The sequence below is a fragment of the Amblyomma mixtum genome, chromosome 6, assembly GCF_055824585.1.
Source record: "Amblyomma mixtum isolate Tamu chromosome 6, ASM5582458v1, whole genome shotgun sequence".
Taxonomy (NCBI): Eukaryota; Metazoa; Arthropoda; class Arachnida; order Ixodida; family Ixodidae; genus Amblyomma; species Amblyomma mixtum.
In genome coordinates, this window is record NC_143017.1 from 86,932,646 (window position 1) to 86,956,367 (window position 23,722).

The window sequence follows — 23,722 nt, forward strand, 5'->3', positions numbered from 1 at the left end:
TATCCAGGTTTTGCAAGAGGCCAGGGAGGGGAGGGGGATATAGCTTTCTATTGCTGTCCTTCTTTTGCAATAAGGAATGACAGGAAGCCGGAGTTTTCATGCTCAGTCGGGAGTTAAGAAATTGACATCGCCGTAGACCAAGAACTTCAGGGCGCCAAACGCCGGCGATCACTAAATTGGAAATTCGCGAGCAAACAAAACGGAAGTTGCATTCACACTCAACTTATTAATTTCTTACCCAAAATCACAAACTTCCCATTCTTCATTTTATGTTTCCACATTATCTGTGCGAATCGACTCATTCGTGTGAACTGGTATCGTAACGTACGCGGTGTGACGTCGACCCCACAGAGGCGCAAGCGGCGAGCGACGCCTCAAAAGAAGCAACAAAGAAGCGTCCCTCACCGCGCTTGCAGTTCTCCTGCTCTTCGCCAGATGGCACCAGTGGCGTCTCCTCCGGCGTCGCGCTGCGAGGCGGGAAAGCGCGCTACTCTCCTTCCTTCCGCTGGGTTGGTGGCGCTGCGAAGAAACCGATGAACAGAAAGAACTTCGTTTTTCACACAGTATACGAGCTTTGCACGATGGAAATCAGTTTACATGGTACAGTGGTGTTGTTCTTCGCAATAAAAAGCACAGCAAATTGACTGCATTCTATACCATGCTCCATGCTTGTGTTGTTTGTCGGTGTGATGGAATTTTTCAAAAGAATTACGAAAACTTGAAATATGCAGCTGTTTATTTTTCTTTCTCACCGGTGGGCGTACGTGTCGCTAATGTTTACTCGAATTTAAGCATTTTTGATTTGCCGTAGCCATTGGCAAAGTGCGACCGCGTGTTAGTTGTACAGCTCGCATGATCTATTATGTCTCATGCCTGTGCTTAAATGATGAGCAGATTATGAAATTATTGTAACTTTCTGTACATGTTTCATTCTTTATCACCCCTTATCTCGCTCGTCTCACTTGCGATTCAAATGCAGCAAAGTGTCTGCGCAAGCACTCGTGAGCCTGAGGTGTAACGAAGATAAGTATACAATTAAGCTTTTTATTGTATTATTTGTCTTCGCAACAAGCATTGATCGCTTTTGCAAGAGAGTCTTTTCAACATTTTGAGCCCCAAGGTCATTAATCAGCTATGTATTATCTCAGTTTTATTGCTGAATCTCGAAAAATAAAAGAATAATTAACAGGGTACTATCGTACTTCAGGGCTTCATAACAGTGTATACCATTTCGTTTCCAACAAAGGTTACGTATACATCTAGAATAATACGACTAACGTATTAGTCTATTAGTCATGACTTACGTATGAAGCTGAAGCCTGCCGGCGCCGTTTAGTCGCTAGAGCGTGAAGGCCACAATTTCGAGTCACGTGCGTGATTATGCAATATCTTCCCCCGTCGTTCAGCGAAGGCACCTTCGCATAATTGATTAATATTAGCTTTAGCTGTTGCAATCATACATGCACTTTCTGCGTGACCAATGACGTCGAACCATGCTCGACCACTCTCGAATCACTGCGTGCTCACAACGCGCATGCGCACTGCGTTGAATGTTCGGGCTTTCACTCTCTCTCTCGGTTGGCGCGGCCAGCGAGAAGCAGTGATCGTAAAAAAAGCGAGATTTTCATTTGAGTCACGTTGGTGTGTGAAAGCCACAACCCACGCAGATGAACTCTCGGGAATTCAGGAACATACACACGTGTATTGCGCAAGGCATTTAGTTTACATCTGTAATACTGCATGCTCGGCGCGTCTCAGCAAAGCGTTTAGAACTGCTCGTCTGTGCGGAGCGTCATTAATAGCTTGCTTTGCAGCCCGTATTTTTTTACCCCGCTGTCATCACTCCTGGAGTAATATGTCGTGCTTAATTTTATTACCTATCTTTTTTTTGGCTCTGTATGAGAATTTCTTCGTTTTTTTTCTTTTCAGTTCTGAGCGAAGAACGCACGAATGTACGCGCCACGCTCTGGTATACAGACAAAAAAGAAACACAAGCACTTGCACTTCCCTTAATTTTTTTCGTTGTCTTTGGACTCAACGTGCATCGCAAAAAGAGTGATTTTGACAGCGCGGTAGCGTGCGCTGTGCAAAGCAGCCAAGTTTCATCATACTGCTTCGGTTTTTCCATTGCAGTGCCCTCGTACACCATCTCTCCTTTTATGCTCGTACGCATTCTTGTACATTTGGCAGTTTGTAACCTAGCATTGTACAACAAAAGAAGTAGGTTTGCAGTAGTAGCTTGGAACACATGCCTCATAGTAACTAACCCATTACAAAGGGTCCAGAGAATCGCTACAGCTATCTATGATGGCAATAATGGAACCATAGTTGATGAAATACATTTTGTAGATGGCGTTCGGCTACTGAGTACGTAAGAACGAATGTTTTTGGTGCAAAATATAGGCGACGTGAACGCGCAAAGAGACGAAAAGCAGTTGAACAAAAGAACATCCATAGTAAATGGCCTCGCCGTGGTTGTCAGTATCAGTACTCGCAGCTGGGCTCGAAGACAACATGCGTAGCAGCAGTTACGAGTAGAGGTATTCACGTGACCTCTGTGACGACACAGATATGGAGTAGCATAAAAAAAAAAAAGACGTCGAGTCTGACTGTCAGGCATGGTACAGTCGCGTGCAAAAAATATTAGCACAGATCACTGGCGATCAGAATTGGTATATCTCACCACGCGGCGCTACGGTTCGCAGACGTGCCTATCGGGCCGTTTCCATGTTTGCAGCCTAGGGGGGGACGGCAGGAAGTAAGCTTTATCAAGCGTGCACCGCCCGAGCGCTGAAGTGCTGACCGTACGTGACTGCGCATGCGGCATTTATTTTGGCTCGGTTATCATGAGCAAAAATGACATCTTTTTATTACTGTTTTTTTTTATGTCTGCGATGGTTTGTCAAAAGAAACTCGCGGGAACAATAGATGATAGCGCTGCTTTTAGCCAGTAATTTTGCTGGTCCCTGACAGTCCGCTCAACCCCCCTAATACTGTAGAACGGAAACGGCCCGACACTCTCGTTATCAGCCTCTTCGCCACCCGCAGCGCCACGCGTTGCCATTCCGGCGCTCCGCTGTTCCGTCATGTGTGCTAATCTTTTTTACTCGCGACTGTACAACCTACAGAGGCATTGTTCTGGTTAAGTCATACGGCAACTGCAGCCTACCTGCTGCTCTAAATGCGATGCGAAGCCGTTGCGGTCCTCATTGACGTGTTCTTTGTGCACTTGTGTTAATGATCACCTGGCCCGCATTCAAGAGACGAGAGAGCTTCTCCGCGAGCGCTTATTGAAAACCAACTCGTTCGCAAATCCAAGCATTCGCGCGGGATCTCTGAATGAAGTGTGTTTTTATCGCCCGCCCCGAGCCATTACTCTATAAACGTAACACTTTACAGGCCATATTTTACACCGGCGGTAAAGAGAGTGAGAGAAAGCGCCGCAGAGCGCGCGCGAGCAACGCGTACAAATACTGCAGGGTCGTTTGCGCGCCAGTAAATAGCGAATAGCGTGGGCCATTTACGTGCGTGGTAACTTCTGACATGCAGCAAGCAGCAGCACTTCGGCGAGCCTGCTTCTGCTGGTTTTATGACGACTCTTCCGAGCGCGCGCTCTCCCAGAAACACTCGCTGCCTCCGAGGACAGAGACACCGAAGGGTTGGTCCGCGTCGCCACAAAATTCAGCTCCTGCTTCTTGACGAGGAATCCGGAAGAAGAGTTTCCCCGGGAACAGAAGACCTTGCCATTTCCAGGATTCATCGCTGGATGAATGCGAAAATTCGATGTATTTTGTCAGGACACGACGGAACCCGAATGGCGCGCGAGCAGCTTGTCGCCTGGTCTCCAGATGGCGGTACGTGCTTCGTGAGCTCGCCATTCTCGGGTGCTGCGTTCTCGACGGATCGCCGGCTCTCCCGGGGGTTGCGGTGACGAAGACGAGGAGGAAAAGAAAAGAGGACGAGGAGGTGATCTTTCTGTGCTAGGCTAGAAAGAGAGAGAGAGGGGAAGACGTGTCCGATCGAACAGTGGTGTGTGCGTGTGTGTGAAAAGGCGGCGGCAGGGAGGGGGGGGGGGGGGGACATGACGGAGAGAAAAGCTCCGTGGAGCGCGCACTGGCGGGAGAGAGCGTTCTGTTTAGGAGGAGGAGGAGAGGGCGCCCGAGGCGGTGGTGGCGGCGGTGGCGGCAGCATCGGCGGCGGCGGCGCAGGCAGGCAGGCGCTGCGAGGGGTCGCCGCCTAGAAAACGAAAGCGGAGCTCGGCAGCAGAAAAGAGGGAGTCGCGCTCAAACAGTGATCATTGGGGAGCGCGCCGGGATGCCGCGGCTCGCCGCCACGTCGTCCTGCCGCCGCGCCGTAGCGCGCTGCCGTGCCGGCCGCAGTCCGGCGGCCGCCCCGAAGTGCACGTGCGTGCGCGGGAGCTCCTCCCGCGCCGGCTTCTGCAGCAGTGGTGTGTGACTACAGCCATGCGACAGCAGCATCGTAGCTCGCCCCCGCCGAGACGGGCGCGTCGGCCCGCTTCGTCGTCGTCGTGCACTTCGCCTGCAGCAGCATCGAGCGCGGTCCTGGCAGCCAGCATGGGCTGATGCGTAGCCCGCGAGGACACGGCGTGTCGCGTGTGTGTGTTTGTTTTTTCGGGAGACGAAAAACGAGAGAGAAAGAAGAGAGGTAGAAGAACCTTATACTACGAGTTTTTTTTCCTCTACATCGTCGTCGTCCTGGTGGGAAAGAAGTGTCCACTAGAGGCCAAGCACTTTTCCCCTTCTTTTTCCAACTCATCATCGTCGGCACTCGGAGTTCTTCTTGGACGGAGCCCCTGACCTGAGCCCGTCATCGGACGCTGTCGAGTTCCTCTTCCTCTTGGAGCCGTAGCGAAAAACCGGAAAACCAGATCGACTTGTTCGAAGCTTCTTCTTCAGCGCCACTTGTTTGGACACAGCCGCGCAACTTGGGCCCCGCTGCGACATCACCGTCCCTCAGCTCTGCCGCGACGCCGCGCCCACTGTAAGTATACATGCACCGTATACTTGCACTGCATTAGTAGTGCCACTCTGATTGTCCGTCATGATTTCGCGACCTTTCGAATCTAGTGCGTCTTCGCGTCTTTTCGTATACCGGTGCCGTTCGCGACACGCGCGCGCGCACGGAGCCGAGGTCGAACGCCGGTCGCTCGCCTGTCCGGCCGCGGCCGATATTTACGAGAACGGTAGCTCCGCTTTTTAGGGCCTTTATACGACGGCCGGCCACTCTCTTCTCCCCTCGCGAAAGCGGCGCCGGTGCTCTGCGCGGCGTGGGCCCTTCGGGAACCGTCGGTGCGGTTTTAAAGATGGCCGGATAAATACACGCTGTCGGCGTCATTATACGGCTTGGCTGCTGTAATTTATACGCACCCATAAAACGGACGCTTCCTGCTTTATTTTGCTGCTGCCGCACACTCGGGCGGTTGCGCGAAGAAGGGACACCGGTCTGGCCCGAGGAACGGTGTCAACGGCGTGCAGCGCTGACGATCTTTCTTGTCACGCCTTTACTCTTGTCTTTTCTTTTTCCGGGCCAAGTGTCGCGGCAAGTGGCGATCGTTTATATATATGTATACCGGACGCCCTTAATTGGCCCCCCATTTTCCCAGGGACCAATTTCGTTTTGTGTGGGGTTCATTCATTTGGTGCTTTACCGTATCGTCGTCTGCGATTTCGGTTCGACGCAGAATAATTGATCTACTGCTATTCGGGAACGGTTTGAGTAGTGCTTTTTGTTTTCTTGGCTGCGGCCGCGACGTCTGTCTGCATCGTTGTGCCTTTGTCTGAAAGGAAGCACGGCAGCAATGGGCCAGTCATAAAGTGTTTACAGGCATTCTTCGATACTTAGCCTTTCTTTCCCCTTTCTCTCCATTCTTCACAGCTTCATGCTACACATATTCCCTTTTTCGTATTTCGAGCGGCATCAGTGGCGACTTTACCCATTGAATGACTTACGGAGTGCAGCAAAGAAGAGGCTTCGGGATTGTTTTTCATATGTGCAGGGACAGCTTTGAAGTATATACCGCACAGTTTGCACAAACTCATCGTGGTTCTCAAGACAAGTTGAGTTCATGGGAGTTACTGAGCTTATGCTGCCAGTTCCTGTCGTGTTATTTTTGCCATTATATCCTTAATAACGCGCATGCCAGAAACGCTGGGCCCATACATAAAAGTGAAGCAACTCCTCAGTGTTCACTATACATAACTTTCCCGGCGAAGTTCGTGCTATGCTACTCTCGATGGCTGATCTGATACGTTTTCTAAGCTATGTGAATGGGGACAGTGAGATAGATGCATGTTCCAGATTGATAGTGTCCTGCATGTGCGACGGCCAGTGTCCGCTGCGGGTAAGAGTGCAGAAACTCCTAACGTCATAGGGGTCGCGACGAGGTGCCTCCACGACGACTCCCAACAACACATTAGCTCCAGTGACCTCCGGATCATGTTTCAGCGACGTCGGTTTAATGGCCCTGTTTACGAGAAAGAAACGCCACGGTGCGCGTAAAATGTGAACAGACCACCGAAAGCGCGTATGTAGAGTTTATTGGCATCGGCGCGCAAAACACTGCACATCTGCTGGGTTCTGTGCTTTGGTGCGCTGTTGTGTTGATGTTAAATTAATTTCCTCGTATATAGAGTTCACATCACTGCCATGGGGGCGCGGCAAGGGAAAGCGGTTTCCGGTGATCATTCACGAATGATGGGAGTCGGCTGCAATCGTACCCTCGTTTGCAAGCCTCACTGTGGCTGCGGAATCTCGGCGGTAAGGGAATGCGTACAGTCGGTTCAGGCTCTGCGCTCAATGTGGACCCTGGATCAGAGGTCTGCACACGGCTAGACGTGATGTATGTATGTTCTGATGACATTACGTAGTATCCGCCGCCATTATCGAGAGAGCGAAGCCATTTTTCAAGGCTTATCTCTTTCTGTCGTCCCTTATTTACATGTGCTGTTTGCGTCTCAAACTTACGAATGCATGGTCGCTCATTCCATGCACTACATCATTGCTTTTCAGCAGGCTCTGAAGCGTACAGGCAGTTCGCGTATGCACTGTGCGTTAGGATAGCTTGGCTTCAGTTATGTTGCTTCAGTAACATGAACGTATCAGCCTCTCATCAGTATGTATGTACCTTTAATGCAGTACCGAGCTGCACTCATCTGTTGTGTATATACGGCTTTCTGTAGCGTTATCAGCAGTGTCGCCGGCGTTATGGGATTAGCGGACGCTCATTTCATTTTCCTTCGTTATCTTTATCCGGTTTTGTCGATGGCAGCCGGGGCAGCTACGTAAGCAGGCAATTAAGACGTCGTCAACGAGATAACGGTGTTTTAACGTCTTCACCCTGGCCTTCCTGCGCTGGGCGAATGTTTTGACGTGCACTCAGCGGACGCTCACGTCGCGGAAAGACGCGTGCCTTGGAAGTCAGAGCGATGAGCAACGCTTACAAGGACCGCTTGCGTCGTGTTACGTATAGAAGGGCGTCCATTGAAGAGCTGCGGCGCGAGTAACGCGGTAGTTATCACCACATCAGATCGAGTCGTATATGGGCGATGAAAAGAGAGTTGTTTATGGCGACCATTAAGCATTTCTTGTGGGCCATGTATATATATACGCGTACGGACATTTATTTGATAGGCAATAAACGTCTTTTTTTTTTTGCAGCTGCACCTCTGTTGGTGCTAACATTTATGTACACTTGACAGATAATTTCTTGGCCCATGAGGCGTATGTTTCCGCGCAGATGGAGATGTCATTAATTTGGCATTATCTTTTCGAAAGTTTACAGCCATAAAGCCTCATATGTAAGAGGCCTTATAAAGCTGCTCAAGTATGCACGAAGCGTCCATTAAATAAGCATGTATAATTGTGGCCAAAGTTGTCTGACGTGTTTTTAAGGTGATCCCTTTAGGTCTGTATAACCTAAAGCGGTTAATTTTTGGAAGAAGCTGAACGGAATGCATAAACATAGCTAGCCGGTTTGTTTCCAATATCCTGTGCTCTAATTTTTATTGGACAGCATCTAACGATCACTCCAAGAAAAGAAAAATGTGGTCGTGCAAGTTCAAAATTGTGTTAAACTGTACCTTTGTCGTGCACATGGTACCTGTGCTCCGCTTCGATAATTTATCTCCACCCCTTTTTGATGTAAACAAAGGTTGGAAAGCAGACCGCGAAGGAATATTCGGAGGTATGAAAAAGCTCTGTACATACGAAGCTCATCGAAGGCTCATATACATCACAATTTGGCCAGTTTTTGCTATGCTGGCATATATATTTACAAAGGAGTTTATATATTGCATATATGACATATATATGGCAAAAGAGTTTGCTTCTCAGTCTTTATAGTGGAGCCGTTACGGCACTCCTAAAGACTAAAACGTCTCGGAAAGCACGGCAAGAGTTCTCCCAACCTTAATGTGCTTTTTGAGCTTAAGATGTTCCTTAAGTGCTCCGCTACACGACTAACAAACAAAGCCCGTTGCTTGATTACATGTGGCAAAGATGGCATTATGCGTAAACGCTCGTACACGCTGCCATTTGTATAAAGAAAAAAATCACGAATCTGCGTTAGTTGGTACAGGTATTACGGTACTCGCGAAGAACGACTCCTCACTGTGGAAATTATTGGGAAGACGGCATGGGGCCCTAAACCGCCTTAGTCCGCTTGAGAAAGATTAATAAAATGACTCTTTTTCTCGAAAGTCGCGGGATTTAGGCCTCGTTTACAGCAGCCACGTTATAGGGGCTATTAGTTAATGCGCTTTCCCACTTAGGGTAATCTCATAAAGCACGCCATTCTTACACGTAATCGCAACTGGTAGCACTCACTTCAAACTCGGTTTTCTTTGGTCGCCACTCGTGTGCCTATATCTGCTCAAGAAACGCGCTCCGTGTAGGGAAGGTGCTGCTGTCGCTATGAGCGAGCGAAGTTCTCTAATTCGGATCAACCTGCAGAACTTCGACGTGTAGCTTGAGCACACTGAATCGTTTCTCGTCCTATGCACGGCCAGCGCCCTCATAACGTGGTCGCTGTTCCCGAGATACCAACTCCTGGTACGTTTACGTCAGCGCGGCACAACGCATACGCAGGCTGGTCTGGGGCTTGCATTTCACCACGCCTAGCAGGAAAGCATGCAGTATGCACGCACGCATACTGACGCTTGCACGCCTCGCTGTGTGTGCGGTTAGACTTCAAGGCCGCGTCTCCCTTCCGTCGGTGCAGCCACGTTTACATAACTATACCCTATACATAATACCGTCTCCCCCCCTCCCCTCTTATCCCCTGTTCAGTATCTTTCCAATCGGCCGCTAAGCGACGGTCCTGGCTGCCCATGCAGAGGGCGCTGCGCGCAGCTTCCCTTTCCTGCCCCCTTTTTATGTTTTTTATTTACTGCATGTCCATGGCGGCCTGCTCTATTATTTACTGCGCTGTGGGCTGCCGTTCATTTCCGTTTTCTTGCACTGTTGGTTCTATTGTTTTTTTTTTTTCGTCGTTCGTAACCTTTCTTTCCTGGCGGCTTGCCCTGTCTGCCTGGCTCGCGCGCCCTGTGCTAGTTGCGGCATGGTTAGCGGCGGGCCGTCGGGGCCGGACGTCGGCAAGGGACTGACCGGCCCGCCTGGCTGCTCCGTCTTGGCGATGCCTATCGGCGACTGAAAGACGTACACGCATGCACGAGCGCGCGAAACCCTGCACGGCGACGGCTCTCCAGAAAGCGTGCGGGCTTTTCGGGGACACGTATGCGCGTTTGCTCGTTTACGGCTCGTTTGGGCCGCCGCCGCGGCGACAACGAGTGCGGGTCGCCTGTTGTGAAAAAGCCCCCCTCTCTTTTTTCCTGGTCTCTTTAGAGCGGGTATCTGTTTATCTTTTTTACTGCCTCGCAAACGATCTGATCCGTGTCAGCGAGCCAGTGTTTCTCGTAAGAGACAACGTTGGCTAAACGAAAAGCGTGTGTCTCTGGCGGACTGTCGGTGTATTACGAGCTGTCGTGCTTGGTGTGCTTGGTGTGTGTGACCGTATCGTACACACACCACAAAACTGTAACCAGAAAAATTCATGTTCCCCTCGCGGATTCAGCTTCGTATCTCTGAAGGCAAACAGGAGGCTGTGAGAGAAATCTTAGCCGAAATCTTCTATATTTTCCGCAATATGGGACCCAGCTCTTTCCACACTAACCGACGACATCGAAGCAATCCAAAATCGATCAGTGCGCTTCATTCTGTCTAATTATGCCCGTACTTCAAGTGTTTCCTTAATGAAATCACAACTATGCCTACCGAACTTGCACATTCGAAGGAAGATCTCCCGTTTGTGCCTGTTTCATAGATTTGATTTCAGTAACCCTTTACTGAAAAGTGAACTCTTTTCTGTGCCTACTTACGTATCAACGCGTGTCAATCACACATATAAAGTTCGCGCCCCACACTGCCGTACAAATCTGTTTTCTGACTCTTGCTTGCCAAAAACTATAACAGATTGGAACCACCTTCCCCCCTCCATTGCCTATATTCAAGATCCTGTGGCATTCAAAGACGCGCTAAAAATTTTTTGACTGTCTAGCCTGCTTATTTCATGTTTTTTCTTATCACTTGTTTGCTGTGTCTAGAGCACTTTGATTCTTTAAAACAGCGCAAAAGACAGGGACACAGATAGAAAAGACACACACAGCGCTTGTCTTTTGCGCTGTTTTAAAGAATCATGGTTCACCAACTAGCCTGCACGTCTACCCTTGTAAGAGCACTTTGTTTCTTTTCTTAAGCCCTTCAACATATGTTTCAGTTTTTATTTATTTCCAAATACTGCAGGCAGCAGTGCTGCCCAAGCGGGAGTGCCTGTATGCGTGTGCTTTATCTCTTTTTTTTTTTCAAATTGTTCTGTTGGAATTTTGTTCAACCCCTGTACCCACCGCCTCTGTAACGCCTCCTAGGCCTTGAGGGTAAATAAATAAATAAATAAATAAATATGGAATCAACGACTCGCGAAAACTCGTCTCTTCTTTGAGTGCGCCTTCAGGAAAGGGCTCGATCATCGCTGCTTTTTATATAAGTCCTGTCAATACTTTCCTCTGGCCTTCTCAGTGCTGGGTCGCCGAACACCTATGATCGTGTCCAGCATCTGACATTTCCTTACGCGGGTATTTTGAATTATTGACGTCCCACTGAATACCCCGAATTGAATTCGCGATCTGCAAGCACCTCCTAGTGCAGAGCCCAGGTAGCCAATTACGTTTTGCATGTGCTGTTTGCAGATGCCTAGGAACCGGCACCAAATGCCGCGTAAACGCTGTGACAACGTATACGTCTTTCACGGATATGCTCACGAAGGTTTCGTTGCGCTGTGCCATTTGTTGCGTGTTCCCGGTTTTTGCGTATTCCAGTTGGATTAATCGAGCTGTTCAAATCGCGTTCGCTAAACTGGAAGAAAGACATTTGGCCACCCAAACACAGCTGCTGGCAATCATTTCGAGGTTTAGCACAAGGTGAGGGGTGCTTGCAAAGCGCGCCTGAACATCGGCATAGCACACTCTGCAATGTACACAGACCCACTGCTGCGGAGCATTACATAGTACATGCTCAGCAGAATGGTTAAGTAGGAACGATATCTGGGGCTGTCACGTCTGCACACGTTGATAGTGATGATGATGATGATGATGATGTCCTCAGGCTTAATGGCAGTGCATGTTTGCGCCTTCACTGATGCGTTTTTTTCTTCTTCTTTCAAGACCGCATACACTGGACAAGAGCTGTTAGTTTGTGCGGCTGCTGCACGGTGCTGATAGTAAAAAATTACCGCGGTAATATCGAATGTTTCGTACACCCCACTGATTTCCCAAGGCCGTCAAAACCAGGTGGTGTGAGTGCAAAAGCATTTTGCAAGCCATACTGTGCAGCGCATAGCAAGAGTAGGCCATCAGTATCAACACCTTCGTGCATAATCTCGCCGCACTCTTTAGTTTTCTCTCAATTATATGTAAAAATATTCCCATCGAGCAACGCGGTATTCGCTACTGGAAGACGATAGATGGCGCTAGGTGGAAATGACCGAGAAAGCTTCGAAAGTTCTACTGGCGCGTTTCTCCACGCGAAAATTGAGCCAGTAAACACAGTAGACTGCGTTCGGATCGCTGCGTTTCCCGTTATGACATTCTTGAGAACGAGTGTATGCGTGCCTAACGGGTTGTTATCCCGCTGTTAACCACCGTATGCGCAATTCAACACTCCGTTATATCCAAAATATCGAAAGGTATTAAATAATAAGGAGCCTGAACAGTGCTGTAACAGAGTCAAATGGAACGACTGCAGTGGCATTCCAAAGCGAAATTTCACGTCAAACCAAGGCAGGAACACACATTGCACGCTTACCACGCCATCTGGTGCTTCTGGCGTGCGGATCGAAGTCGTAACTGGGGGCGCTGTGGCTTGCATACTTTCCCGTTTCACTGACGTCATCCGAAGCTTTGCCCGCACTGCACCAGCGTTTTGAGACGCAGCGTATATGGGCGAGCATGTCGCGCAGCGTGGTCGCAGGCGTCTGTTGAGAGAGGCCTTGGGTCTCCAGCATGCACGCAGTGATGGCAGACGCACAGCTCGAAAGCATTGCGACAGGGCTTGTTCATTTTCCTTTTATCTCTGTTTCTTGTTTCTTTCATTGAGCGTCATGCAGGTGCGTTTTCCGGCGCTTGCACATACGCGTGCATGTGTGCGGCTCGCTGCAGTGCTTATCGCGGACGGTTTCGAACTGCAGAAAACTCACTGCGGAGTGTGTAACTCCATGCGTGGAGCTGTATACAAGAGGATTGCGTGGAAATAGGGAGGGCAGCCGGTCGTGCTCGTATACTCTTTCCGTTCTTATCGGCGGTACCACGTGAAACGCTCCGCGACCACGTGTACGCGGGTGCCATTGACAGCGGGAGTCGTTGATTGAAGAACCTGGCTTTTTAATTTCGTCTGCGGAGTTGTGGGTTGTATGTCATCATCAGCCTGACTACGTCCACTGAAGGACAGAGGCCTCTCCCGTATCTCTCCAATTAACCCTGTCCAGTGCCAGCTGCGACCACCTTATCCCAGCGAAGATCCTAATCTCATCCGCCCACCTAACATTCTGCCCACCCCTGCTGCTCTTGCCTTCTCTTGGTGTCCTTGATTTTGTGTTACGTGCCTTGCCCAAGCCAATTTATTTTTGATTTCGACTAGGATGTCAGCAACCCGCATTTGTTCTGTGATCCACCCTCTTAGCGTTACACCTAACACTCTCCTTTCCATAGTTCGCTGCGTTGTCCTTAAGTTGACCCCTCTTCGTTAGAATCCACGTTTCAGCCCCATAGGTGAGTACCGGTAAGGTACAGCTGTTATATACTTTTCTCTTGAGGGATATTGCTAAAGTGACATTCATGATCTGAGGGAACCTATCATATGCGCTCCACCCAACTCTTATTCTTCTAGTTGCTTCCATCTCGAGCTCCGGATCTGTGGTCACTACCTGCCCTAAGTTGACGTATTCCATAACCACTTCCAGATTCCCGCGATCAATTGTAACTGCTGTCCCTTTGTGAGACTGTTGAAAATTGCTGTGGTTTTCTGCATTTTAATTTTAAGGCCCACCCTTCTGCTCTGCCTGTCTATGTCTTTGATTACGCTTTGCAGTTCATCCCCTGAATGACTTAGCAAGGCAGTGTCATCAGCGAATCGCAGATTACTAAGGTATTCTCCATTAACTCTTATCCCTAACTGTTCCCATTCCAAGCCTCTGAATACCACTTGTGAGCAGGCGCTGAAGAGCATAGGCGAGGTCGTGTCTGCCTGCCTGACACCCTTCCTTATTGCAATTTTATTTCCGACTTTATGGAGGACTATGCCAGCCTATAGATATATTCCAGTATTTTTACATAAGGCTCTTCTACACCCTGATTCAGGATGAAATATTTTCTATGATTCAAATGCTTTCTCGTAATCTGCCTTACCAGAGGAGATATGAACGCTTTACCCACGGAGGAAATGCGAACGTTATAATTGAGTCTTTGTCGTCCACGTTTGTACTATAATTCCACTAAAGTCGCCTCACTCGGGGCCGGCGACCACGGAGTGTGATAAGGTGTTGGTTCGTGCAGTATCGTTCCACCCAGTTCCAGATGCCAATACGTGTGACCTCTTTCGATATTTCGCGGTCATATATACTGTAGCTTCGTGTGGACGGCAAGGCAATGGTCGAGGTATGCCATCGACAATGAGCGCGTAACGCTCTCTAATTGTACAGTGTTTCAGAGTTTGCAGCTTGCTTGATGATGGCTTGTTGGTCTATGCTTGTCAGCCACAAACAGTGCAGCATATATACTATAACCCTCTCGTATCCGCTGAAAATAACCTGTCAAATTGCTGGCTTTACTCCGTCAGTGTATATGTACTTCATTCGAATTCAGCGTGACAGCTCGCATGTGTCGCATATGCGTTGAATAAAACTCACGCATGAGCTCCATGTCGAAGATCTCGTCTTCTGATAGTCGAACACCGTCACCCCCTCCCCCCCCAACCCCCATCTCCGTTTCGCCCAGCAACAAACATATGTAAAAAGAACGGAAAAGGGAACAGACGCTGCTGTGGGGCAACCTTTAAGCACCCATTACGGAGACACACAGAGACGAGCGAACGACCGACGCTCCTTTTTGCCCTCCCCCTTTCCCTCGCGCGTCCATAGAAAACGTCAAGTGTTCCGCGTCGGCCGGCATTCGTTTTACGCGCGTCTGTTACAAGGCATAAAACGTGTTGTGTCCGATTATACGGCTTGATAACGCCGCATGTGACGTATTCGCAGCCATGCATGGGTGTCGCTGTGCTTGCCGTATAGTAAACAGCGTGCGCGGGCAGTGCGAGGGCAATGGCACGTCGCATTGTCGCGAGTAGCTTTTGTCTTTCTTTTGTCCGATTAAAGAACGATCAAACGGAGACCTCGCTGTGTGCGACTGAACTCTTTCCCCGTTCTCCGTTTTGGTCAGAATACCGAGGCGCTGAGAGTTGGAAGATGTGTCCGAGACGCTGTATTATGTCCGGCGGGACCTGCTTATGGCAGCAGCAGGCCACGCCTGCGGATGAATTTATTATTACCCGGGTTATGGGAAGTCATAACTTACGACGAAGGCGAGTTTGCGTGCGGACGTGAGCTCTATGTAACTCATACCGGAAAGTTTTAGTGTTCTGTGGTGCTTGTTCAACAAGCAGTCGCTAGCGCATCGACTGGTACTTACGTAGCGAACGACGGAGTGCGTGCAATCCGTTGCGTCCTCTGCGTCCTTGATTATTTTGAATGACCAGAAAACACCGCTTGAAAGCGAGGAATTGCGATAACCGATTTTTTTTTCTTTTTTTCATATATCTCCCTATCTTAAAACTGACCGGGCTGACAGGAATATGGAGAATTCTGAACTCTCTAAGCGAGCGGTTAAAAAGGGATTTAAGAGAAGGAAAATATTGGTTCTAGTACGCCTAAGTATTTTGAGAATTTAACGGATATGTCTCACTAAGGAGTTGTGGACGCTTTGAAATAACTTATAAGGAGCATATTCTTTTCGCCACCCGGTAAGACGCGGACATTCTTTGGCCCGATTGATACGCCATCCTCCAAGCAATCGTTTGTTCCTCCGACTTCATACAGCTGTCAAACATGTATAGAAAGCGCGCTGTTTCTTTTTAAATTTTTTTCTTGCATATCAGGCTATTAAAACTCAGCAATGTCCTCCAGCCACAAAGCGTGTTCATTGTCTCAGTCTCCTGGACCATTGGGCTTCGTGAATGCATCCGTGTCCGCTGTCGTTAGTTGCTGTTGTGATTCCGGTACAGCGTATCCAGGCATTATGCATGGCTCGTGGCGATGTTTTATGCAAGTGCATGCAGTGTGCAGTGTACTTGCCTCCGACGGGGCGTCCCCGGACTGACGCTTCCTCCTCCTCGTGACACAGGTGCGGCGTGCGCCCACCGTCGGTGCCGTAAGCGCGGCGAGCGATGAACGGCGGCGCCGGCGGCAGCCTGTACGAGGAGACCGCCGCGAGCCGCTCGAGCCTCGAGGCGCCCCAGCCGCTGCACATCCCGGCCAAGCGGCTCGCGTACGGCCAGGCCGACTGCGGCGTCGACCCCATGGCCGCCGGAGGCGTCATCCGCCAGTCGCCCTGGGCCTCGCCCTGGCCCGGCGCCGACGCCTTCGACGCGGCGCCCCACCACGCCGCCTACCAGCAGGGGGTGGTGCGCGACTCGGCCAGCTACTTCTACCCCGCCGCGGCCGCCGACCGCAAGCCGTTCAACCTGTGGCCCGCGGCCAAGGGCTACGACCTGGGCCCGACGGCCGCCGACGCGTGCCAGGCGGCCTACTCGGCGCAGGCCTGGTGCCCGTACCCGGCGGCCGCGTACCCGGCGCCGCAGGCGGCCCGCGTCGTCGAGCCCGCGTACCTGCAGGCGGCCGAGGAACAGCAGCACCGCGTGGTGCCCCCCGCTCCGCACCCGGCACCGCCTCCGCACCCGGCACCGCCGCACCCGGCGCCGCCGCCGCCGCCACCGCCGCGCAGCGATGCGTTCGCGGCCTACTCGGACGGCTACGGCCTCAGGGCGGCCGCCGCGGCGGAGGCGCACGGACCGCCGCCCTACGTGCCCGTCAGCACCGGTGAGTGTCTTGTCTTGCCTCTCGTCTAGTCTCGGGTCCGGCTCATGCGTCGTCGCCGCGCCGCTGCATGGGCCACGGATGGGGGCCGCACTGCATGGAGGGGCTTGGAACACCTGCAGTGAATGCGAGGCACAGGTGAAAAAGAATTTCCGGTCAAGGTAGCGTCGGATGGCCGCGACCGAATGTCGAGATCTTGAACTGGTTTCCAAATCTGCCAGGGTTCCTTGCTTACTGCTGCATGGCCGTCTTAACGAAAGGCTAATCTGTGTTGCCAGTTTGATCCGGCTTGTCTACATTTTCTGCATTGGAGCAGCCGAAAATGCGCAGGTAATAATGGTAAAAAGTGATCACAGCTAGCGAAACCAGTATTTTTCGGTCGAAAGTGTATTACGGCATGTAGAATAAGACTTTGGAGACTGGCGGCTGAAACCCTGTAGAGGCATGGCGGGCGAACCCTGAAAAGGGAAAACGCCGTTCGTTTTTCTTTGCACGATGCTGCCGAAACAGGAATCCATGGGGTAGTTCAAAGACGGGGCTATGTGCTAGACTGTGGCTTCCGCCGACCGCATATTGTGGCGCCTGGCAGGTCGGCATGCATGCATGCATGCACATGTTGTGACGCCATAGGCATGAGTATTGGGGGGTGGGGGGGATGCGTGCACACTGGTGGTTGCATGACGATGAACAGATCCGGATGTAATACACACTTATCACGAATACACCGATATGGAGGTAAAAAAGGGAGCTTACTCCCTTTGTATTCCTTTGTGTTTAGAGTGCAATAAGCCCGGAATGTCTTTCGTTTGTTCCGGCACAATCTCGTGACTAGTCAGTGGTATTTAGACGCGTGTAGCCGGCACGATTTCGTCTAGGACTAGTAACAACGCTCATACTGAAATCACCTTGAGACACAGATGCCTCTGAAGATTTGTTTCACAGAAATAAAGGTAGTTCTCGGCTGTAGAGCAATGCATCATGCAACCGTTGTGGAACCAGGCGTAGTAACAAATTTCTCCTCATCTCAGGCTCATATATAGGGGCATGTAGTATATATGTGACTATCTACACGTCGCATGACAAGGCGGTGCCTTGTGCGCGGTGTCACGAAACTCTGTTCGCATCCCTGGCCTGTGGACCAGGGGCCATTGTCTCTAGCTACGGATGTTTGCTGACAGCTCTGGATTGGCATTTCATTAGTGTCAAACCTTCGCAGCTGTCACTGCATGTCAAACGCTGGTCCAACGTTTCCTTCAGCCTACGAAACTTTGCGTATCCGACACGCTGTCGCAATCGGAAATTCCTCCAGCCTGCAAGTAAGAAAAAAAAAAGTAATCGAAACACAGAAAAATGGGCCGAGTGGTAAGCTCTGCATGTATATGTCTAGCACGGGCAAGTCCTCTTTATAATCATGAAGTCAAACACTGGCTGTCGGCCTTTTTTGCTGTCGTTGTTAATGTCGTAACCATAGCTAGATAACACAGCGGTTCCCTTTAGTATGTAGTGCAGTGCAGTTACTGACGCATGCAGCTGGGGCACACGATCTGCTAATTGGACTTCCTACCTTTGCTCGTTAAATGAAGTGGTCACATTTGTGTGTAACGTCAGACCACATGCATGCTGTATGCTTGCATGCTTCGAGGAGGTGTCGGGGAAGCTTCTGTTTCGAAATGTGTCCTCAGAAATAGGATTTATCGGACTCCTGAGGTGTACTTTTAAAGGGACGCTGAGATTAACTACTTCCAAATTTTGTTCTGGGCAGAAATCGATTCTATGGTTCTTTCTGACTATGTCGATGTTTGTTTGGCTGCAAAGTACGCATTTATTGTGAAAAGAAAATGGATTTGAAAGATGAACGTTTTCTTTTTCTCTCGGTACCGGATTCAACCCTGAGACGTGAAGGCGCGATAAGACTCCGTGATCACCGTTAGAAGTAAATGGAGGTGTAGCCTAGCCTCAGAGATCCGCATCCCCCAGGAAAAATGGCCTTGAAGCACTTCAGTTTACTTGCGGAAACTGCTGTCAGTGGTTACACCTGTATTCGATTTTATCTCTTTTTCTTGCTTGTAAAAGCTGCGTTTCCTGCAAAAGCAATGTCTTTATGATTAGAACTCGGTAATCTATTAAGACAGGACCAATCTCATATTGTCCTTCAGTGTCCCTTTAAATGACTTAGTCAATTTATTCTCTTGAGGACGTTAAGTCCGCGAACGTTGTTCTGTATTCCTTCAGCCTTGGCTTTGCGTAACTAGATTTATTGCATGGTGCTTATCTTAAACAAATACTTCTGAAGAAACAACACTCAATTATTTCAGCGACGTCGTGTTTGTACAATGCAAGATTTTTGCTGACATGTGTGCTGAGAAAATGCGCTGAAGCCTCGAGCTGCGGCCACGTCGAATTCAGTGGTACCACAGCGAAAATACGCCAGAAATGTCGCTCTCTTTTGTCATTTGATAACAAAATTTGCTTAAACGCGAACCTCGATAAGCGCTCTGTCGAAACAAAAGCGTTTCGCTTTGCTCTGTGCTTGCACGTATAAACGCGCCATTGCCGCGATACGTATACGCAAGGAGGAAACGCGGCGTGACATACATTACATACTGCGATCCGCGTCACGCAGTGTGCGAAGTGTCCTCGCGGCTAGCATACACGGTGTTTCACCTGAGACTTTACACGAGTTAGAAGAGCACCTTTTTCGGCATAGCGTTGTGAGCGGTGTGTTAGATCATTATACAGCTGAGGTGTGCTAACTAGAAGGCTGGTTAACTAATACTGAAGAGTTATGCTTTTAACTATTTATGTTAGGCTCTTTAATAATTGAGAGTCTATAACCCGCCATAAGTAGTATCCATATCTGTTTTTAGAATTTCGAAACGCAGTTACTCTCGGCGCTGTGGCCCTACAAATTTTGCCCATTTCGACGAGTTACATGCACTTGAGACGCTGCTTTGCCTGCAAGCTTCTCAAATCGCATCTATTTTGGCGCGATGCAGTTAGATTTTTTTGGGCCACAGCGCCGCGGGTAACCGCCTTTTCGAAATTCTAAAAATAATGATAGAGGTTTTAATTACGGGGGGCTACACTCCTCTCACTAATTGGTGAGATGACCAGTAATAGTTGAAAAGGTTTGGTTTGGTTTACTGGGGTTTAACGTCCCGAAGCAACTCAGGCTATGAGGGACGCCGTAGTGAAGGGCTCCGGAAATTTCGACCACCTGGGGTTCTTTAACGTGCACTGACATCGCACAGTACACGGGCCTCTAGAATTTTGCCTTCATCGAAATTCGGCCGCCGCGACCGGGATCGAACCCTGAAAAGTTAACGGTTGTATAATAGTTAACCAGCCTGGCAGTTAGCACGTGCTAGCTGTATTATGATGCACTACACCGCTGATAATGCTATGCCGAAAAAAGCGTTCTTCTAACTCAAAGAGCCTATTTTTAAAAATTGCTTAAAGTCTTAGGTGAAACACCCTGTATATAGCTCTTCTATTACATGAACGTCGTCGCAGGTTGGTGCGGCGCTCAGCGGCGCCGCCACGGTCTTGCCACAGCCCTCTGCTTCCTCCTCGGTTTGCAAAGCGCGCTGTCAGCACTTTGTGCTAATGCGCCACACGTCGTTTTCACTGCGCTCTGCCGCTCGGTTTCTTCAGCGTACTGCGGGGCCTGCCTGAAAGATTGCGCGAAAAGCGCAGCGGCCGACACGTCGCATGCATGCAGATGATCTTTCTGGCACCTTTCCTTTCTCTCTTTACTTTTTTCCCCCGTTACCTGCTCCCGTGTGGCGGCGGCTGCATTCATTGGCAGGATTGGCGGGTAGCTGCGGGGAGTGAGGAAAGATGGTGTCCTTCATACATCTCTGTCGAAAGCCGCGGCGGGAGAGTGTGATATGCGGACGGATGAAGTCGGGTGTGTTGTGATGACGTCGTCCGAGTCTGGACGGTGCCGCGACGTGCGTTCGTCGTTGACACTGCATTTTTAGAAGTGTGAAAAGTGGGAAAAAAAGTTCATTGTATTAGCCCTAGTAGGGGAAGAGCAAAGAGGAAATGACGCGTCCAGTACGAGAATCTTACTCAAGAATTCTTTGTGACGGTACGGTAATTTGCTTAAAAAAAAAAATGGAGAAGAAAATGGACGTGTGCTCACTTTGGTATACGTCATCTGTGGCGTATAGTCTAAAGGCATCCAAAATAATAATAAAAAAAAAACATGAAAGGTCAGCTTACCTGAGTGTACTTACTATGGCAGGAGTTCTGACTCCATTCTGCCTTCATCCAAGACCATGCTGCCGAGTCTTGTATACGCGTATACAGGTTTCGAATGGCCGGGACCTTGAAACTCGCGAATACCTGCGAATGGGGTAAAGGCAAGCAGAAAGGAATAGCGGTTTATCCAAAACGATCTCAGTAACAATGTATGTCCATCTATCTTATATCTCCATATATATGTACATGTCTCTCATATATGTACATATGACCGATGAGAGGAAGCTTTGTGATGAATGCCGTTGGTTTACGGGATTTGGAGCTATGAAAACTGGCACGAGCCAAATAGCTTGAGTTGTAATGTACTGTGGACACCGCTTTCCAGGCTGCATATAGACGACGAACAAGAACCCCAGGTGGTCTAAATTTCCGGAGCCCTCCACTACGGCGTCGCTCATAGCCTTAGTTGCTTCGGGACGTTAAACCCCATAAACCAAACCATAAACCAAACCAGACGACGAACGTTTCGTATACCTTCGCTACCTTTGGCAAGAACGCTTTCCGCGAAAATTTCATTACCAACCTCGTGTAACTCTTTTGCATATACACTAATGTAGAGTGAAGGCTTGAACGCGTAGGTAGTTTCTGCATGCAGGGACCTTGTTCCCAGAGCCACGTGCCTTTTTCTGTGCTTTGTAAGTTGAGAAATAAAACGAAGACCGCGTGCCACCACAGGAAAAAAAAAAGCGACTTACAGTAGCCGCATATTTAAGACGTGCTGGCGCACAGCCTCTGACTTTAGTATGCCGCGCCGTGAAGGACCTTGCAGAATTGTGTGGACTAGCAGGAGGCCGTGATCATATATGCCAACAATTCAATTCTGGACCAAAGCATTTTTGAAATGGAAAACGTTTATCAAGGCAGTTTTTTTCATACATTGCGAGATTTCACTTTAACAATCAATATATCCGCACATCTCCCGTCGACTGCCTTGCATTTTTTTTGCTATTAACGTTTTTGCAATCGTAAAAAGCGTTCCCCAGTGGTTCTCAATGACTCTCTTTACTGCTCCGTACGAGCGATGGAATAACTTGGAAAGAAAGATTTTGCTACACATCAGAATAATCGACCGTTACCTTCAATATTTCATGAGGGTACCTTACAATTTTCGAATATTCAAAATTTGTGTCCCGTTGGACATGTATAGCGAACACGTCAGTGTCACATTCAGCCAAGCTTAGAGTCATGACGAAGTGCAGCGTCCTCTTTCATCGGACAGCGGGGAAATCCGTTAGTGAAAGTCAGCAGAACAAGTGAACTGAAGTGTTTTCGACGACACCCTTTAATATGTCCTTCCAGTGTGTGCGGCAGATTTTCTCTCTTTTTTTTTTTCTTGTGTAATCGGTGTGAAGCTGATACAGTCTTAACACTGCGTACGTTTTCATGTCCAAAAGGCACAATGCAACGTCTCGTCTTGTTGCTAGTGCCTTGTTGCAATGTCTCGTCTTGCTGCAAAGTTGGTTACACAGCGTTATTACGCTTGCAACGAAAAGTACGCATAAAACGTTTGCTAAGTCGCGTTAGATTGCACTGCGAAATGACCCGATGATTATGAGCAGTGCTGAAATATACAGAGTGTTTCACAAGATTTACTCAATTTTTAAAAATAGGCTGCTTGAGTTTAGGAGAGCGCTTTTTCCGGCATATCTTTGCCAGCGGTGTAGTACATCGGAATGTAGTACAGCGGTGTAGTACAGCGGGTAGTTTAAATAATATTGAATAGTTGACCATTACTGCTAGATTCCTTAATTACTTCAGATTCTTGTAGCCCACCGTAAGTAACATCCATATCAGTTTTTAGAATTTCGAAAACGCGGTTACTCTCGGCGCTGTGACCCAACAAATTTTCGACGAGTTACGTGCTGTGGATACATTGCTTTGCCTGCAAGCTTCTCGAAAGCCCATGTATTTTGGCACGATGTAGCCAGATTTTCTTGGGCCGCAGCGCTGAGGGTAATCGCATTTTCGAAATTCTAAAAACTGATTACGATATTGCTTACGGTGGGCTACAAGCCTCTCAAGTGTTTAAGGAGTCTAACAGTAATAGTTGTCTATTCAATATTAGTTAGCCAACCTTCTGGTTAGCAGTCTTAGCTGTATTTTTGCATACTACACCGATCACAATGCTGTGCAGAAAAAAAAACGCTCTTCTTACGCAAAAAGCCTATTTAAGAAAATTGTGCGAAGTCTTACGTGAAACACCCTGTGTATATATATATAGTCTTGTTACTCTATAACCGCCACGATTGCATATACACAATACAACGGCCGATTTAACTGCTTCGCGCCTTCCGCCACCTGATATTGACGGGACCGTATAAAGATTGCATCGCTCAGCGCTGTTGCCTAAAGCACGTGCTCGCGAGGCCGGCGGCAGTGTATTAGAGTCTTGAGCTTGACCTGTCCCACAGAGGTTCGTGACTCGGGGGAAAAAAAAAAAGAAACCTCAACGATCGCCTTCTCGGTTATCTTTATGCGCCCGGCCACTCCGTTCTGTCAAATGCTTCCGTACTTTCGTGCGTGTGAGTGCGCATGCGCTTGCTTCCGCAGTTTACTATCGCGCGATCTCATCTGCTATATGTGTACCCACCTCCTTTTCTCCCTCTCATTGGCCCCCGGCGGTGTTTAGCGAGACGCGTGCGAGTCCGATCGCGACACAGGCCAAGCGCATATATATATATACAGGGTGTATAAAGATATACGTGCGAGCCAGCCAGATTTTCAAGAGTCAAGCTTAAATGGAATATGGCCTGGAGCCCTCGCTCGTTGAAGTCTATAGGGAACCGCCCCGAGCCACGCCTT

The 23,722-nt window shown here is 49.2% G+C and overlaps 1 protein-coding gene across 3 annotated transcripts in view; it reads left to right on the forward strand.

Moving 5' to 3' along the window:
- The first annotated feature begins 4,148 nt into the window (after positions 1-4,148).
- LOC149339606 (uncharacterized) overlaps positions 4,149-23,722 on the forward strand; it is a 62,449-nt gene continuing 42,875 nt past the window's right edge. Inside the window, exons 1-2 of one of the 3 annotated variants that reach the window (XM_089548317.1) lie at positions 4,149-5,001; positions 15,963-16,657. In XM_089548317.1, the coding sequence (XP_089404443.1) occupies positions 16,006-16,657 (652 nt within the window). In that variant the 5' untranslated portion in view covers positions 4,149-5,001; positions 15,963-16,005. The remainder of the gene's footprint in view (positions 5,002-15,962; positions 16,658-23,722) is intronic. The other 2 variants (XM_089548315.1, XM_089548316.1) reach the window with 2 other exon arrangements.